The sequence below is a fragment of the Chionomys nivalis genome, chromosome 14, assembly GCF_950005125.1.
Source record: "Chionomys nivalis chromosome 14, mChiNiv1.1, whole genome shotgun sequence".
Lineage (NCBI taxonomy): Eukaryota > Metazoa > Chordata > Mammalia > Rodentia > Cricetidae > Chionomys > Chionomys nivalis.
In genome coordinates, this window is record NC_080099.1 from 1073174 (window position 1) to 1093998 (window position 20825).

The 20825-nt window shown below is 36.6% G+C and overlaps 1 protein-coding gene across 1 annotated transcript in view; it reads right to left on the minus strand.

Annotated features, from left to right (window-relative positions):
• Rttn (rotatin) overlaps positions 1–20825 on the minus strand; it is a 139796-nt gene that overhangs the window by 68660 nt on the left and 50311 nt on the right. Inside the window, exons 20-27 of the mRNA XM_057789236.1 lie at positions 18027–18115; positions 15951–16068; positions 10969–11065; positions 10147–10215; positions 9303–9491; positions 8512–8751; positions 4308–4452; positions 741–895 (exon numbers count right to left, since the gene is read on the minus strand). Coding sequence (XP_057645219.1) covers positions 741–895; positions 4308–4452; positions 8512–8751; positions 9303–9491; positions 10147–10215; positions 10969–11065; positions 15951–16068; positions 18027–18115 — 1102 coding nt within the window. The remainder of the gene's footprint in view (positions 1–740; positions 896–4307; positions 4453–8511; positions 8752–9302; positions 9492–10146; positions 10216–10968; positions 11066–15950; positions 16069–18026; positions 18116–20825) is intronic.

Genomic DNA, 20825 nt, shown 5'->3' on the forward strand with positions numbered 1-20825 from the left:
AATGATACAGCTACCTCTTCCAGGGCTTACAAATAACCCAAATGTTTCCTTTCAGGATCCCCTAAAGATACTGTCATCCCCAGATAGCAGGTAGTAAATTTAAGAATACAACATCCACATTCCCAAAAGGTGGGGTGGGTGGGTTTTGGTCATTCAATGGAATCTATCTCTCTCTCTCTCTCTCTCTCTCTCTCTCTCTCTCTCTCTCTCTCTCTCTCTCTCTCTCTCGTTCTCTCTCTTTCTTTTTCTGTCTCTCTCTAAATTGCAGGAAAATACCCATCTTCAAAAACTACGGAGACCAGGTAAGAGTGAAAAGGACATTCTTAACATTAAGCCTTAAACCTACGAAGCTTATGGAATTTCTAGGTAGACTGTGTCATATTAAACTAAATTAGACAAAACCAAGTGTCATTCACTGCTACAGAATTATTTGTTTCCTGGTAAGGAGAAAAGCAACTTCTAAGAGTCAAAAGTCCTCTATGTTGACCATGGTATGAGAACAAAGAAAAATAATTTCATTTTTCCTCTAACACATATGCATACATGTCTAGTATATTAAAGAAGATCAAGAAATTACAACCAGGCTCTACCGGAAACACAAAGAGATTAAGCCTATCTGATGAATACCTCTTAATTTAAAGAATACAGAGTCAAGAACAAAAGAACTAAGAAGTCTTAGAAATAGAAGAAAATTATGCTTTATATAAATGAAACCAAATGGCAAAGAACACAAATGGTACCTGTCCGTGACTGTCATGAAAACCAGCAACAAGGAATTGAGAAGAGCAATCAATTCTTTCTGCAGCTGCTGTCTGACTGCAGTCCGGACGTAATCTGTTTCTTCTCGTGCTTGTGACTCTGTCAGAACCAGCAGGTCTAATAGTGGGTTTGGATTCTAAAAACATAAACATTTTAAAATATGCTTATTCTCTGATTGATATGTTTTGCTTCCTATTAGTTTTTTGTTGGTGTGTTAATATCCAACTCGTAAAACTGGCAGACCTAGGCTTTAACTGCATTCATAAAGACATTCTAAATTCAACATGGTCTTAATGCATTATGTCAACAAGAAAGTGAATCCATTACAAAGAATTGAGGGGAACAAATGAGAACAAAATCAAACCAATGAAATCTGGAAGGGAAGAGCACTTAGCTCCAACCATCCTCTTCATCTCTGTGACTAGAAATAGAAATTGAATTATAATGTGTTTTACACAAAACTGATACTAAGTGAAAGGCCACACTATCCAAACATTGCCCTTACTTACTGATTACCATCTTTCTTTACAACTTGTTTTGATGGCTGACTGTTCCTCAAGCATGACTTACAACTCTGTATGGATACTCACTGATTTACAGTTTTCCTTAATGGTAAACAAAGAGTGTGCCCACCTCTGATTATGTCTCATATAAAAACTGTAAAAAAAAAAAAAAAAAAAAAAAAAAAAAAAAGGCACACTGTGAAGGCTAATGTTAACCTGTAAGCCCGTCTTGACCAAGGACAGAAAACTTCCTGGAAAGCATGGGGTTGTAGTTTATGTAAGAATGTAAGATAACAAGCCACGTGTTTTCATTTTGGTAAACAAGGTTGTTGCCCCAACTGCACAGGATGTGCTTGATCACACATAGGTGGGAGATATGTAGGCAGAAAGTTTGTCAGGGTGTATACTTGCCCCTGATTGGACAAAAGCTAGAAGGAAGTATGTAGCCTTGTGGGTTTGGCTTTTATGAGTACCTGACTCGTCTAATTCATTATCATTCTCTGGGAACCCTGGGTATGTACCTGGCCCATGCCCATCGTCCTGACCAGTATTAATAGACCATGCTTTAATTAGACAAAATTAAAAAAAATAAAAACTGTAAGCCAAGAAGTTACTAAGACAAATCACTGTAATAAGTTTAAATTTTCCATATTATCCAGGGGTGGTCGTGGGGGGGGTACTTATCAATATGACTATGTAGAACATGAAAAGTCCCACAATATATGTCCCTGTTGAGATGTTGAGAATTATTAGTGCTATAGTATTTGATATGCAATATGATAGGTTAAGAAGTGAATCAAATTTCCACTTTGCAAAACTTGTCCGGTTTATCAACTAAAAACCTATCGTTGAAGATATTAAGAGGATTATTTCTAATAATACTGAGATCAGAAAACATTATAAGATGCTAGATAGCAGCATGGCTGGACATACATTAATCACTTTGGTGTTACAAAGACCATGCCAAAGAGGGAAAAGACAAGATGCCATTTAACTTTCTGAGAAACTGTATTTGTTTTCACATCTATCATACAAATAGGCAATCGATAGAAAAAGAAGGTATATCCTTTGAATGCAGAGCAAGAGGCATCACACTCCAAATCTAGTTAATACTTCATTGTTAGTATTGTGTCACATAACTAGTGCATATAATAACATACAAACTGATCAAATCTAAATGTAGCTACTGCTCTTACTAAATTCATTAAAAGAACTCAACTTAAAAATGCCTGTATTGCATCTAATAAAAAGAAGTAAAGTGAAAAAACTTCAAAGCATTTATATTACAAAGTATGTTGATAATATGTCATTCAGATAGTTATGTCTAAAAATATCAGGGGAAACTTTGGGAAAGACCTGGAGGTTTGCCTTCTTCTAACTTATATTACTATACTTTATATGCAAGCAATGCTTTTTTTTTCAAGCTTTTTATTTTATCTTGAGCAAAAAAATAACCATGAAACAATTCAAATTACCTAAAACAAAGATGACAAATCAGTTTTTCTCATGTGAATAAAAGAATCAGGGCATATAACTAAGTTATGTTAATAAATCAATATATTTTCTATAGTATCATAGCCCAAAGGGTGGCTGACACTTAATATGACAAGTGACTTCCACAAATACTGAGAAAGTGAAGAACCTATTCATACTAAGATTCTAAATTGTCTGTGCAAACAGGAAACATTTATACTGATGTACAAGTAAAAATTAAACAGAAATTACTGATTGCCATGCCTATATTAAGAATGTCTCCACCGATACATGTATTTGATAACTTAGTCATCAGGGAGTGGAACTACTTGAGAGGGATTAGGAGGTGTGGCCTCATGGAGTAGGTGTGACCTTCTCAGAGGAAGTGTGTCACTAGAGTGGCCTTTGGGGTGTCAAAAGCTCAAGCCAGTCATCACTCTCTTGTACTGCTCCTTGTGAATCTGGATGTAAAACTCTCAGCATCATGATGTCTGCCTGAATCTCACTATGATCCCTGCATACTAATAATGGACAAAATCTCTAAAACTGTAAGCCAGCCCCAATTGAATGTTTTCTTTCATAAGAGTTGCCATGGTAATGATATCTCTTCACAGCAACAGAACACTGACTTTTGGCATTTTGCTATTTTTCTTTACACTCAAAAACTTAAAAGCAACACACTGTTGCTTAAAACACCAAATGTTTATGCCATAGAACATAAAGAAACAGAGCTAGTTAGTTCAACTAAAAGTTTCATCCCTGCTGACAAAGTTCTGGGAGGAGCTATAAGAAAGGTAATCATTTAAAGGTCTTGGAGAGAGCAGGGATACAAGGAACATACTTAAACATAATAAAGGCAATTAAGAGCAAGTCAACAGTCAACATCAAACTAAGTGGAGAGAAACTTAAAACACTGAAATTAGAAACAAGACAAGGTTGTCCACTCTCTCCATACCTATTCAATATAGTACTTGAGGTTCTCGCTAGAGCAATAAGACAACAAAAGGAAATCAAGGAGATACAAATCAGAAAAGAAGAAATCAAACTCTCACTATTTGCTAATGATCTGATAGTTTACATAAGCCATCCCAAAAATTTCACTCACATGCACACTCATACACATGCTTTTTCTTTTCATTGTTTATTTTGGTTTTAGTGTTTTTTAGAAGAAAGAATATGAAGTTGGGTGGGTATGGAGGTGAGGGACGATCTGGGAGTGGTTAAGGGACAGAGAAAACATAATAAAAATATAGTCTGAAATTCCCCAAAATATATAAAAACTTTTAAAAATATACTAACATTAATTAAAATATTAAAATATAACCAAAAAATCTCACAAACAGAACTGGATTTATTAAAAACCAAGATGCAAGCTGTTTCATCCTATGAAATGTCCATTAAAAACCAGAGTCAATGATATCTCAAAGGCCATATTCCACTAAGCATTCACCACTAGGTAAGAATTATTTTACTAAGCACATGTTATAAAAACACTATCCTTTCCTATATAAGTAGTTTCTTCAAGTAAGTTTCTTCCCAATCCAAAAATTTAAATTCTTTGAACATACTTACATGCCTAAGAAGTAACTCTAGAATCCAGTGTAAAAGTCCTATTGATGGATTTTTTCTTTGTTCCTTTATTAACTTATTCAAAAAATGTATAATATCTATCAGCAGTTTCTCATCTTCAGTGCAAGCAGGAGGTACTTGTAAAAACCTGTATTTTAGAAAAAGAGAATAATTATGATTTCTAGCTCTTCGTAAAGTACACGTCATCACTGTTTATCAAATATGTATAGTCAACACAAGCACATATTTTCTAAGATAGAACTCTAGATGCTTATGTAGGGTACTGGGAGATGCACAGATGAAGGAAACCCATCAGCCCCCGAAACTTCAGCCATGGTAGAGAAAACATGATAGTTTTGATGAAAGCAAATGAAGTGAAAAGTGAGTCGCTAAGGGAAAAGATGCATACTCCACTGGAGCTGATGCTCAGTGGCAAAGCACTTGCCTCCCATGTATGGAACTTTAGGTTTACCCAGTCCTTACAAAATTAAAATAGAAACTTAAGGAAAAGTGCCAAGGGGGATGCCAGAGAGGAACACACTCCCGCCACTTTTCATTTCCAAACTGGCAGTGTCAGGCTTCTCTGATAAGATTAAGATTTTCCTGGGTAGTGGTGGTGCAGGCCTTTAATTGCAGCACTCCGAATCAGAGGCAGAGGAAGGTGGATCTCTGTGAGTTCAAGGCCAGCCCAGCCTAGGCAACCTAGTTCCAGAACAGCTAGACCCTGTTACACAGAGAAACCCTGTCTCAAATCCCCCCCCCAAAAAGAATTACTATTTCAAATCCACATCTGACTGATTAGTAAGATCAAGGTAGCAAAGTGAAGAAAGAAAGAAGAAGGGAAACACACACACACACCTTGCAAAGAAGTTACTAGATTTTTGCAACAGCCTGAAAAAAAGGCTTAGAAGAATCTCTGAATTCAGAGTAACAGACACCAAAGCAACATTCTGAGATTCTTAAACAAACACTGGTGAGATTGTTAGAAGGTTGTTAGACAATAAAATTCTTTTGAAGGGGAGAAAAAAGCTTGGAAAATCATTTTTAAAAAGGTGATTGGGAAGAGAAGTGAGATTCAGCAACACTGGTAATAGCTTATTTAAAAACACCCACAGGAGCTTTATCAATAGTGTAAAATAGTAAGAAGTGTGTCACACAGCATCCACTACGCACTGGCCTTTGGCCACAGTTTTAAAAAACCTGTTTCCAAAACCTCCAGAGCTCCATTTTTAAAATGAGAAAATTCAGGCAAAGATATGGTTAGGTAATTTTTAAGGATCATGTGATTACTACATTAGAATATAAATGCTAATGTAAGCAGTCCAACACCATGACAAACCTAGTTATGCATATTTGCTATAATATGGTGATTGCTACATACATTTTCATTGACAATGTCTACTTTGAGAAGATGGTATTCAGTTGAAAAAAGAAAGAAAAACAAAAACACCAAATCTTGGTTTAAAGGAATACAGATTAGAAAACTATTTTTTTAAAAGACAGAATAAAGAAATGAGTCTAATAAAATAAAATGTCAAAGCCATAAAAATTTCAAAACATCATCCATGATATCCAACAAAATCATAAAACTGTATCAGCTCCCATATCCCTCAAGGCCACATGAGGTTTCCGTCTTTCTGATGTTCAAAGATACTCTTTCCTAACGGGAGGCCTTCATCCCTTTGCCTGGCATCTGTCCTCTTTTTCTACCTGCTTAACACTATTATTTCCTGACTTAAGCTTCTTCAAATGAAACATTTGTCCCCTGCTGTTATTAGAAACTCTTTCATCCAGTCTCCCCTTTGGGAGCAGTCCTACCTTGGCAACACTATTTGCTGCCTTTCCCATGAGTTCCACGACAGCAGGGGACATGTTTGTTTTACTTACTATAAAATTTCCTAAAAAAGCTTAGCACCTAGTAGGTAAACAAAGGTTTGCTAAATATACCAGGGGAAAAAATAGATAACATTCTTTATTCTTTGTCTACTCCTTTAAACATCACTACTTTCTTTTTAAAATTCGTCATATCATGGAAGTATGAACAAACAAAAAAATCTAAATAACACTGAGAGCAAATGAGGAGAAAAATTAGAGAAGAAATTGTATTTGAATAATTGGAGAGATGTCACATGCAAATACAGTTAGAATTAATTCTGAGTAAGTTTAAAGGACATACTGGTAGGTATAATTACAAAGTAACAATTCAAAACAAGAGCTTAAGGTCAAAGTCCAAAAATGGAACAGTCATTCTTTAAAAGGCTCACACTGAAGATGCATGGCTACTTAACAAAGAAAAAGAACGGAACTCATCGGGTACATGGCAAGACAAAAATCATCTCTGTGGACTCTGACACTCCCCAGTCTGCATTAGACTCCTAACACCAAAATCTGCAATTGCTCAAGTCCTTTCTGTAGCACTGCTTTGTATTTACAAAAAACCTGAGGATAGCCTCCCATGAGCATTAAATTACCTCCACATTATTTTGACTACCCAACACTATGTAATTATTATGCAGACATGCAGTTGTTGCAATGTATTGTTTAGGAAACAGCAGCATGGAAAAACATCTTTTCATCACAGATGCTTCCTTTAGAGGAACTGTTTATTTATATGTTTGCATGTGCACAATGTGTGTACAGCTGACCAGTAAGACTGATAAGGGAATGATATCTCCATACACTAAAATTATATGCAATTCTAAACCATACAATGTGGATGCTGGTAATGAGCTCAGGTCCCTTCCAAGAGCAGCACTTTTTTTTTAGTATTTCAATCCACAGTTGGTTGAATGCACGAATATAGCACACCATCCTGCCCATGTAAGGGAAAATATCATCATAAAAATGTGACACTCACATATAGTTACTGTTACTGTACAATTTGACTACACTAGAGGCTTCCATTGCTACATTAGAGAGCTTCTGCTTCAGTGTGATATAAAATACAAGTACAGTTTAATGCACAAAAGAAAATCTACTCTCTACAATGAAGCCAAGATATATTAATGCCTTTTGTCATTTAATTTTCTGACAATTAGAATATACCAAATTTACTGAAACTACAAAGTTTATATATTCTTTAGTTGGTGTATGTAAAAGGAGTAGTCTGACAAAACAGAGTACAAATGTGCTGTGTTCATCAGTTTTCCTACTATAATATCCCCACTGTGGCCTATTTCAAGGAACAGTATACTAAGAGGCTGTGAAAAGTTGTACCGTGTAGCACATGATACAAAAATGCTTCCATAAAAGATCCATTATAAATAATCACAAAAGCAGAGACAACAGCAAAATGTAAAGCAATTAAAAAGTGACATTTTTTACATTTGTTAATTTTATTTTTCATATAATTTAATTCATATATTAACAATATGAAATTATAGTTCATTTAGTTATTTTTTCATATAACTAATTTGAAAATACCATAAACCAAGCCATCAACTATTCAGCAAAGCTATCCCACTAGCTGATTTGGCATCCCACTGGAGAGACTTAGTTATTATTACAACCCTTAACAATGAACTAGAGAAGTTCAAATTTACAAACTCATATGGCCTATTATTTTGAAAATGATACACTGTGTCATTAAGAAAATTACACATTTACACTACTCATGTGAACAATGAAATAAAAAAAAACTGCTTGCAGGGAGGGCTCCTCAGTCTTGTTTCACATGTAGTCATCTGCTACCAGTTCAACATCTGAAATTTATAAGCTAGAATCTTTTTAGTAACTATCAAAAGACAGTCACATGGCCATTACTTTAAAAAAAATTGATCAAAAAGAAAAATGAAATCATTTATTTGAGAAGAAAATCTAAGCAAAACAAAACAACCAGTAGCAGGTGTAGCAAACCTATTTGTCAATACACTAACTCTCTCAATTTACTTACAATATGAACAAGAATAAACATTCAGTATGATTCATCCATGTGGTATCCTGATTATTTACATTTGTGAGATAAAATTTTCTAAGGTAGGTTAATAAATAATCCATGAATGTCAAGGCAGGGTTAAGTTTCTCTCTTCTGTTATTATTTATCACACATAACAAACTATCCTAGAGTTTTTCTTTCTATAAAAAGCATTTCTCTCATGATAACAACTGTACAAATACACATTCTTCTCATCAAAGATTTGAAGATGATCCTAAACATAATTCAGATTAGTTTTAACTTTTAAACTGGCAACCTTAAACTTACACTAACCTGTTTAGCACAGTGTGCCAAGCCAAGGATTTTAACGTAACACCACATGACCCAATGTCATCCTTCAAAGACAGTTTGTCATTCAAAAGATAAAAACTCATCCTGGTGACAGCAGCCCTCACATCCCTGTGGCCTCCAGCCTGAACAATGGACTGAAGGCATTCTTGCAGTCCACTAGCTGTGTATGTGATCTTCAGCATAAGGATATCTTCTGGGGCCAGCTGCAGTGTACCTAAAAACCTAGGCAAAACAAAACAAAACAAACAAGCAAAAAAGAATTTAAAAAGAACAACATAAGCCCAGGTTTATTTCTATCCTAAACCTCTCTCAAAAACTATTTTTGCCACCATCTGCTTTTCATTAAAGGTTAACTTATAGTTAAAAGATTAAAAGAAAATTAACATATAAATCCATCAGTATCATAGTTGAATACTGACGTTTTCCTCTTTACCAAGGACACACTAATACAATATGCTCATGTGGAATGATTACGGCACCTAGAAGCAGGAACACTCTCAGGTACACTTATTGAGCTTTACTCTAATGTCACCGCACTTTTAACTTCAACTATTAACTGAATAAGCACTATATAGTTTCCAAGAGAGCACAGAATAAAATCCTTTCTAGCCTACATGGTTTGACATATTTTTAATAGGCATAGATCTAAAACAAAATGAAAATATAATCAAGTTAGAATCAGTTGATTATATCAAGTAAAAATAAGCTTTTAAATTACAGAAAAAGTGAAGCCTAATTAATTGCATGTAGTTTATCTTAATATAACTACTTACTCTTGAATTTTAGCTTCAGAGGTCATGTGTTTCAACAGATTATCACTCCCATGATACCATGCCAGGTTCCAAGCTATTCTTAGCATGTCTGACACAGGCTTCAAGGCCAAATACTCAGTAGATAATGGCAAAACTATTGAATAAGGACTCACAGCATGGTGGCCGATCACATGAACTGGCAGATGATACCTAGGAAAAAAATTTTAAATAATTGCAACCTTTAATTTTTTAAACAGGAATCAAGTAATAAACAAAAATAAAGTCTAGTTTTATGACTCCCATAATTTTTAATCATGTTAAATTTGCCATATTTTATATAATATTTTAATTATTTTTTTACTCTCCTCCACATTCTAAAACCCTTCATTACTCTTTCTCGATGACTAGCTACAGTCTATATATTGGGATTATGGCAGAGATAGCCAGTGCTCCTTAAAGTCAGGAACAAGGACTACAGTAAAAAGATTTCTAAAGCTTATTTTTGAATGGCTGAAAACACAGATTATATGTAGAGAATGAGAGAGAGCATGTAGCAACTGCTATCAATACCAGCAGTGATGAGCCACAGTTGAAGGGAATGCACTGCGGTTCTTTGAGCTGAAGGGAATGCACTGCGGTTCTTTGAGCTTTCCTATAAATTTGCAGGAGACTGAAATAAAAAGCTGATGACAAAAAAGTTGTTCTCATTGACCCTCCAAAGAACCACGATGAAGAAAGTATGAAAGTACTACAAATCAAGTGACTAAAATGCTAATGAAAACTGTAAATAAAAAAATGTATAGACAGCAACTTCCCCTTGTGTAACAATAGCTTACCATTCATGAAAATAAGACCAATCGCTTACCTTCTAAAGACTGAAGCCGGCAAACTGAAGGCTGGTGGCAAAGAAGGTTTATTAGAAGGATCAATAGACCTGTAAAGGGGGAAATGGCAAAAGGAAACCTGAGTCAGCCAAAGCCTATGCAGTACAACCCACCCATCCTTGGGCAGCGCCTCTGAGAGTCTAATTAACCTTCAGTGGAGCCAAGTGTTTGCCACCACCTGAACTGAGAGTAAATTTTTGGTTTTGTAGTTTCATATGATAAGGACTCAAATAACAGAGTGGACATACTAGCAGGTGAACTCTGTGGCCCCTCCCACTGATGCTTCCTCTTTTTTATTTTTTTAGTGGGGCACAGGGGAGGTGGGCAGGGAGGTTTGGTTGTTTGAGACAGCATTTCTCTGTGTAACAACAGTCCTAGATGTCCTAGAACTTGCTTTATAGATCAGGCTGGACTTGGACTCACAGATCTGCCTGCTTCTGCTTCCCAAGTGATGGGAATAAAGGCATGCACCACCACGCCCAGCTCCACCAATGCTTTTTAAAGTCATGTTAATCAAAAACTATCACTCCAAATATTTTTTTTATTTTTAAATAATACTTTTGAAAGTGCACAAAGTTGAAAACATGTACTGCAAATGCATCGAGGACAAAAATCTCTATAATAATTTTTTAATGTTAGTTATGCTAAAAATATAATTCAGGGTGACTTTTTGAACCCATGGGTTTTTAAATACCAATTATTCAAACCAAAAGGCATAACACATGTGTACAGCATGGAAAGCCTTTAAGTCAAAAGAACTCAACAACTACGGGTGAAAAGAAACAGAAATCCTTATATCTCACCATGTATCCATTCTTGATACTTCATCAAACAACAGAAGACAAAACAATGCCCCAACTTCAGTGACAACAGTACAATCTTCATGAAATATCAAAGAAACTGAGGGACAAATAGAAAAGCAACTTCATAAGATATTTTCACTTCTAGAAAAAAATAAACCAGCTTTAAAATGCCTTAACTTGAAATAAAGAAAAATAGAGAATTAACCCAGAAAAACTACATTGCTGAAAGTGTTTTAGTGTCTCTCAAGCTATCATAAGTGGGAGAATACTGGGGTGACATATAACACGGCAGTTTCTCGGACTATATATGTGGTGTGCATTTCTATCAAGTTCCCAGAAAACACTAACAGTACTGGTCCAAGAGTCACACATGCAGACTCGCTCACTCCAGATGCAGGAAATCTAAGCAAAGAGCCCAGCTTCAAGGGACACTTTGTCAACACACATATTTCTAGCTGAAGTTGTCTCACTAAAGATTCTTTATAATTTTGGATCTTTTTTTTTTTTTTTTTTTTTTTTTGGTTTTTCGAGACAGGGTTTCTCTGTGGCTTTGGAGCCTGTCCTGGAACTAGCTTTGTAGACCAGGCTGGTCTCGAACTCACAGAGATCCACCTGCCTCTGCCTCCCAAGTGCTGGGATTAAAGGCGTGCGCCACCATCGCCCGGCTAATTTTGGATCTTAACAACAAACATAGTCCTAGAACTAGACGTAAAGTAAAAACACGTGTTTATGATACGTTCTTCTACTTTTTATTTATCATGGGGAGACACGGGAAGAGGCATTCTCTGAGTTACAGGCAATAGCACTAGCTCCATCACATCCTAGTCCAAAGGCCTAGTCAAGTCCTTTAACATAAAAAAAGCTTCTTCTACTTTTCTCACATTCCTAACTTTTCAAAAAATGATACAATTGTTCATTGTTTGAAAACTAAGAAGTTCTAAACAAACTGGACCATCACACAATAGCTACACCATCATACAGGAATAACAATACAGAATCTTCAATTTTATAGAAGCAGAAACAAGAAATCTGTACTTTAAAATAGTTTTCCTAAGAAAGAGAAGCTGGGTGGTGGTGGTGCACACCTTTAATCCCAGTACTTAGGAGACAGAGGCAGGCAGATCTGCCTGAGTTTGAGAACAGCCTGGTCTACAGAGTAAGTTCCACAACAGCCAAGGCTACACAGAGAAACCCTGTCTCAAAAAACAAAATAAAAGAAAGGAAGAAGGAGGGAGGGAGGGAGAATAAATACAAAATTAGTACGACAAAAAATATAATTCAAAAAGTAAGGAACTAAGAATCATGTAAAAATGAATTAATGTTAAACAAACATTTCCACTCAGCAGAGACAGAATGGTTCAGAAGGTTTTGGAGTATTTAAATACATAAGAAATTTTTGGAATATAAACGGCTACAGTATGGATTTAAGATCAAATTTAGATTCTTACCTAAGTTTTATTCCCATAAAATGTTAAGCTTATTACAGGTTTCAAATATAATAGAAGCCCCCTTCTTATATTTTTAAGTAGCTAACAAACTCAAAAGGTCTCATAAGGATTCTTCATACATCCTCAGTTTTCATTCCTTTTAACGCCAGCCCTTCTTTCTCCCATTCCCTTGACCCACCCACCCAGGCCCAGCCAGTTCTCTCATATCACATGTGCTGTGCTGTGCACCCCTTGCTGTATTGTTCACTCGGGTGGCAAACTTCTTCACGCACACCTTATTTTGGTTGGCTCCTTCCCAACGGCCTCATTTTTCCATCCCCTCTACTCCATAACCTATATGAACTATTATTGTAGATAAAACTACAAGAAATTTTAAAATGGAAACACTAGTGATGACAGAGCTGTGAAGAAAACTGGCTCTTTTATCACTGAAGAGGAAGTTAACCATATTCCACCATCAGGGTTGCAGTTCTAATAACAGGACATGTACAAATGATAGACAATGACTTTCTGACAATAAAAACACTGAAACTAATATTCAGTGTTATGGCAAATGGAACAAGAATACAACATACTTCTTTGGGAATATTAAAAAAAACAGATGATGAAAACCTACAGCACTTTATCATATATAGTTCTCTATATCTAGAATTTTGCAATGTAACTTTGTCATCATTGAAAAACATAAAGAAGTTAGATTTCTTCTGCCTCCACCACATATTTAATTAAGACTATGCCCAAGTCCCTAAAGTCTGAGACCTCAATTTCCTCCCTCTATGATGATGTAATGAATACTCTTTCTTTCTATGCCTAAAATACAGTATAAGATTCTCTCATAGAAAGTTTTATAATTCAGTTTTGCAAGGCTATTTAATCATTGAAGCCTGTCAATCAATTTTCCAAGCTTTGACAGAATAATCTCTAAAATACATATTCCCACTTAACAACCTCATATATCTCCTCTCTGCTGTTTTAAGACTTACCAGATCTTGCATAAATAGCCGTCTTGACATCATCCCAAACTCGGCTTATCTACCTTCCTTCAAATCTCATTGTCCCTATCGAGCTGTAATATCAAACATAACTTCTTGCTCTATCAGGAAGTCAGTCATGTCTATCAGAATTCCCATGCAACTCTCAAGTCCCAGCTTACATATCATTTCCTAGAAACATCATCTAGTCGTTCCCTAACACTACTACATTCAACACTTACTTGGGTACCAGGAAAGCCACTTCAGGTGTTATGCTGTGTTTATAATTACTTGTCAAAGTCTTGACTCCTGACAATCCTCTCGCCATGCTCATTGTAACTCTAACAAAAGGGCCTATCACTACACCCAGAACATAGTATGTGCTCTGTAAACGTTCACAGATGAATCTATTTTCCTGGCAGAGTAGCTGATTAAAGAATGACATTTTCTCTGCAGGATATAGCTTATGTTGCCATGGAAAGTGTTTTTGCAAGACGGGAGTGTGGCTCAGTGATGCAGCACTTGCCTAGCACACACATGACCTGAGCTTGACTCACCATCCCACACATGTAAAAGTACTTTAGTATCTGCTAGGTACTCATAAATGCAATATTAAGATAATTTAAATAAATATAGGTAAATGGGAGACTAAATGCAATTAAATAAAGCTAATAAGATAATTATCAACGTGGGTAAAGAAAACTGGAAGCTAGACACAGTGGAACTTACCTGTAATGTTAGCTTTTGGAAGGCAGAGACAGGCTGATCACTACAAATTTAAGACCAACTTGGTCCATATATTAAGTTCTAGCCAGAAAAGGCTACACAGCAATACCTTATTACAAAAAAATAAATTTTAAAAAGAAAAGAACAAATTAAAAAAGGAATATTTTAAAAGGAAAAAAATCAGAAATGTGTACTTGAAATTCTTTCAGGTGAACACTACGTAAAGATCTGTAAAAAATTTCACACTCCACTTAAAATCTCATGATCTTAAAAATGAATTTTTTTAACCTGGTTTCAACTTTAACAAATGTTTCTTCAGTAAACTGTGTCCTGCTCACTTTGTAGGAAGATTATCATTGAAGGGAAAATGCTCAGATATAATTATGATTTAATACTATATATTTTAACATAAATCTCAATTATCATACCAATGCCTAATATTGAGATATTTGATCGAAACGCTCTTTAGAATAGTCAAAAGCAGTGAGGTAAAGTTGTAGGAAACTAAGTGCTGTAGAAGACTGTGATTGATGGTTAGCCTTGACTGTGAACCTATTAACTGGAGATGGACAAGAGACAGGCTCTAGGCTGGAATAGGTGGAGGCCCAGACAGGGTCTAACGGGACTCGTGTTATGCTTGCCTGCCTTCAGCTCTTGCCTTGACTGTGTCCATCTGATGCTGTTGCCATACTTCATGGTACCAGAACCACATTTCTTCTACCACCCAACAGGGACTAAAGACCTGTGACTCTCCAAGGATCTCCCAGGCATTCCCATCAGAGAGAAACTAAGCAGCTCCCAGGTTCTGACTCTCTCTGATGTACAGATGGCCACCAACTATTATGCAAGCCAATATAATAAATCCTGTTCAATAATACAAACTCATCCTATGTTCTATTCCTCTAGAGAACCCTGCCAAATATAAAAGGTCTGTATTAAAAGCAAATGACAAGAAGAAACAAGACTGCCAGGTGGTGGTGGCGCATACCTTTAATCCCAGCACGCAAGAGGCAGAGGTAGGCAGATCTCTCTAGAGTTCCAGGCCAGCCTGGTCTACAAGAGCTAGTGCCAGACCATGCTCCAAAGCTACACAAAGAAACCCTGTCCCAAAAAAAAAAAAAAAAAAAAAAAAAAAAAACTAAAAAAAAAAAACAAGGAGAAGAAGAAGAGAGAGGAAGAGGAGGAGGAGGCGGAAGCGGAAGAAGAAGAAGAAGAAGAAGAAGAAGAAGAAGAAGAAGAAGAAGAAGAAGAAGAAGAAGAAGAAGAAGAAGAAGAAGAAGAAGAACAAGAAGAACAAGAAGAAGAAGAAACAAGACAAAACTCATATTTTTCTATTCAAATATCATTAAAATCAAATCAAACTAACCTGGATTTCTTTTTTTTGAACATTTCTAAAACTTCCACACATATACAGATCCTCAGAATAAGTCACTCAGTGTAATTTGTCTGGGTCTGTAGTCTCTATACCAGTCTAACCTCATAAGCAAACAAAGGTACAAGTGACACCAGAAGTAGGCACAGATACTAAAGAAAAGAACAAGAAAGCAACTGGCCTTCCCTCTTTAAAGACAATGACTACATATAAGCACTAAATTACATATCAACAAGCAGGAGCAGAGAGCCAACAGAGCTCAGCTTTTCTCAGCTACTGTCTACGCAGGCAACAACAGTACAAGAGATATTTCCACAAAAGCACTGAGTGCTTTTCACGGTGACATTTCAGTAAAGAGTCAGCAAAGAACTTTGTTCTCGTACTACAATGAAAAGAAGACGTTACCACAGTCTAACGAGAGCACTTAAAGCTGAGAGCTGTGTTCTTTGGGCACTATTTACTCACCTCTGAATAACAGGATCAAGAGAGAAGACTGCTGTGACAAGGAAACACGGATGGTGGGGTCGGCATATAAAACCTTCCTGAGCAGCGTGAGGCACGGTAGAATCAAGCATTCTATGACCTGCCAACGGGAAATGAGATAAAACATACCACCCAGTCTTATTATAAGTTTTATGGCTTGATCATTAAATTACATGAAACTAAAATGAAAAGACATTAGATATTCTGTTTTAAAATTACTTTAAATATTGGGCTGGAGAGAGGGCTCAGCGGTTAAAGAGCACCGGTTTTTGCGGAAGACCCAGGTTCAATTCCCAACACAGATACAGTGGCTCACAATGGTCTGTATCTCCACTTCTAAGGATTCCAATATCCTCTTCTGGCACAGACATATGTGGACAAGGAAGCCCTTATATACCTAAAATAGCAATCCTTTAATTTTAAAGTATTATTTAAAAATAAAAGCAACATTGAATATAATTCTCTTTAGAAAGCTCATAGAATTTTTAAGCTGTTGTCCTTTAGAGACCCCTTTTAGGAATAAAAACAAAATAAAATACAGATAAAAGACAAAATAAAAGATGGGTGGGTGTGGTGCTATTTTGTCTATGCTATAATAAATATTGTTAAAGTTTGTCTGTTGGTGCAGGCTGAGGTTTCACAGAGACAGCATTCAGTCTAAGGATTCATAGAGACAGAATCTCTCCTTTGGTCTGATCATTGGTAGAGATAAAAACTCTTTAGTGTTTGGCTGTTCTGCTTCTCTGATCTTTCAGCATTAGCCACTATATCTGACTCTGGGATTTTACTATTAAGAACAATTAGAATTCATGCTACAAGTGGGTTTCCCTTTTGAGACTTAAAATCACATACTCATCCAAATTCAGCTAAATTCAGTTCAAACTAATAAAATCAACCTATCAGGCTTGAAACATGGTAGACTGGGAAAGGTACTTGCTTTGTGAGCAGGAGGACCTGGATACAATTCCTAGCACTCATGTAGAATCTGGGTGTTGTGACTCAGAACTTGGTGGCATAGCGAAAACAGTGAGTTAGCTACAGGTTCAGTGAAATACCCTATCTTAACAATAGGATGTGGAGGTAAAGGGTGCCCAGAAATTGTGGGAATAGTCAACCAATGACTGGTCCAGCTTGAGACCCATACCCCGCGAGGGAGCCCACCCCTGACAATGCCAGAAGAGCCAGGAACCAGAGACTGGATGACCTAGAGACCTAGAATAGAACAAAACAGTACTGGCCAAAATAAGTAAGTAAATAAATCAATAAATAAAGTAAATCAGTGAAATGATTCCTACTGATGTTCTGCTATACTTGTAGACAGGAACCTAGCATAAGTGTTATCAGAGAAGCTTTATTCAGCAACTGAATGAAACAGATGCAAAGCCCCACAAGCAAACATTAGGCAGATATTGGAAATCACATGGAAAGGGGAAGGATTGTAGGAAACAGAGGGGTCAAGGACACCACAAGAAAACCCACGTAATCAACTAACCTGGGCTCATTAGGGCTCACAGAGACTGAACCAACAGCTGGGGAGCATGCATGGGTCTGACCTAGGCCCTCTGTATCTATGTTATGTTGGTATAGCTTCGACTTCTTGTGGGACACCTAACAGTGGGAACGGGGGATGTCTCTGACTCTTTTGCCTCTTTTTCCTCCTACTGGGTTTCTCCATTCTATTTTAATATAAAGGGAGGTGCCTAGTCTTACTACAACCTTATATGCCGTGTTTGGTTGAAATCCCTGTGCGGTCTAACCTTTTCTGAAGGGGAATGGAAGGGTGTGGATCAGGTAGAGGACTAGGGGAGAGGAGGGAGAAGAAACTGAGATCTAGATGTAACATATCAAAAAATAAATAAATTTTAAAATCAATAAAAATTAACAAATAATAATATGGAGAGTGATAGAGGAATATAACCCAACTTCAACTTCTGGCCTCCACCTACCCATTCACAGGCAAGTGAACCTCCATGCAAATATGTATACACCACACACACACGGAGAGAGACAGAGAGACACATACATATCTTCTCTTTAAGCCAATAAAAAATGTCTTACCTTGCCATCTTGACCAACACATTCATTTAAATACCCAATTATCTTCTCAATTAAGCATAACTTTTTCACCACAGCATGCATTTTAATATCTACAAATAAAACGATATCAGAGTTAAATAAATGTTTTATGGCTTTAAACCATTCTTAAATATATGGGACAGTTCTGTACCCAACTTTCAAACTACTAAAAATATGGTATACATAGGGCTGAAATTAGAAGACAAAATATTTTCATGAATCCATACACTGTGAAACATTTAAGTTTCACAATTCTTACATCTATTCCCATATTGGAATATGAAATATAAAAATACCTATAAAAACTAATAAATATGCAAACTATTTTAGATACTAAGTAGAAATAGTATTTTAAGAACACAAATGAATTATTTTAATTCTACATGGAAAATTTTTTCTCCATATTGTATTATTTCTTCTCTTTCCTAACTAGATTACTTCAAAATACTTAGAATTATCCATAAACTAATAAGTAGATATGGGTTGAACATGAATATCATTCTATTAAGGAATGATTTTCATCCTCAAGCTATCAATAAGAAATAGAAAAGGAAAAATTTTAATGTACTATATATTTCTAAAAATAAAATTAGCATATATTCAAATATTATAATTTTAAGAATAATTTTAAGGATTTTATGCAGAGAAACAACATACACAGATGCACACACGCAGATGTTACTAGAGCCAGAAATGCTAGTTTATAGATTAGTTAGAAGTACTGACAAATAACTTAAAATTTTTTTCCTCTATTCTCACTAATAAACACACATCTTTCTTTGCTAGTCCTTAAAAAGTGGAATTCCAAAAACACCAGTATAGGTTATTTTCAAACTCTACTTTTGAAACGTTAGTAATATTGAAGTAATACTCTAAAAAAATGTTTATGTTTTTAACCAAAATTCTCCATTCATTCATTCACTCATTCATTCATTCAAAGGCAGGGCTACAAGCTGGCCAGGCTGGCTTCAAACTATCCTATAGCCAAGGATGATCTTGAACTCTTCTTGGTCCTTCTGCCTCTACCTCCAAGAAGTGGGATGACAACTGTGTATAACCACACCTAGCTGCTTTTTTCCATTTTTTGAGGCAGGTCTCACTATATATTCCAGAGTGGCCACAGACTTCAAATCATTCTGCGTCTGCCTTTTGAGACTTGTGATTAAGTACCATGCCCAGCTTTTACTTTTTTAGAGTCTATTTTCTGCAGTTTATATTACTGTTATTAAAACCAGAAAGGGCTACATGAAACAGTGCAGTGTCCGAGTTAGGGTTACTATTGTCATGATAAAACACCGTGAAGAAAAGCAAGGTGGGAAGGAAAGGGTTTATTTGGTTTACATTTTCGCATCACTGTTGATCAATGAAGGAATCAGGACAGGAACTCAGAAATGGTATGAACTGGGAGGCAGGAGCTGATGCAGAAACTACAGAGGGGGCCTGCTTTCTTATAGAACCCAGAACCACCAGTCCAGAGGTGGCACCACCCACAAAGGGTGAGGCCCTCACACATCAATCACTAATTAAGAAAATGTCCTACAGCCAGACCATATGGAGGCATTTTCTCAATTGAGATTCCCTCCTCTTAGGTGACTTTAGCTTGTGTCAAGCTAACATAAAATCAGCCAGCCCCTGCAGTATCTTTCCAACATGATTGACTATACACCCAATGAGCATGCTAGATCTTGGCAGTCCAGACTTTAAGCCTTTGAGGAGCCTGCATACTGTTTTCCATCATGGCTACACTGCCCTCATCCCTATCAGTAGCATAGAAAGTTGAGGATCATGCTTCCCTTTTGCTATCCTTGTCAACAGGTATTTTTTGTTTGGCTGCTTTCTTTTTCCTCTTTTTGAAAGCAGGTATTCTAACTAGCATGTGGTTTTGATTTATATTCCCATGATGATTACTGGTAGGAAGCATGTTTTCAAATACTTGTGGTCAGTTATGTGCCTGTCTACTGGGGTCTTTAGAGAGTATTTTACCTGAATTATGTCTCAATCAAGAAAATAAAATTTAAGCCGGGTGGTGGTGGCGCACGCCTTTAATCCCAGCACTCGGGAGGCAGAGGCAGGTGGATCTCTGTGAGTTCGAGGCCAGCCTGGTCTATAAGAACTAGTTCCAGGATAGGAACCAAAAACTACGGAGAAACCCTGTCTCAAATATCAAAAAAAAAAAAAAAAGAAAAGAAAATTTAAAAAAAAAAACATAAATATGTTGACTATGCTTTTTCAATTTATCCTCTCATCCCAGGGTTCAATAATGTCAGGATAACCATCAAACACTAATCAAATGTCTTTTTAGTGAAAATTATAAGTACTCATTGCCACAAGCCTTTGGTCTGGCTTGAGCCCTCTGATTTCTGCTATACCACTTATAATGGGCTCTCACTGGGGCTCCTCTTGTGTATCTTGGTGTTGTCCTGTGTCATGGAAATCCTACTGTTTTAGATCTGTAGGTTCATCCCCTTCACAAGCTCCAAGAATTCTTAGATTCAGTGGATAGTGGGGTGGACCAACTCATTCATAGCCCTGTTCTGAGCCTGGGTGGTGGATGAGTTGGTCAGCCTGCCAGCTTTGATTATCACCACCAGGGAGAGGTCCCCAGCACTGCCTTGGCTAGCTCACCCAATGCAGCCTGCAGCAAGCCAGTGTTCCTGCTCTCAGGTCCTCAGATCCAGCTCTTTCCCTCACCATGGCCTCTGCATGGCAGACACAGGGTGTGGCGGGGTCAGCTCTCTTGCTCTCAGGGCTGGTTCATCTGTACAACCCCCTCTCCCACAA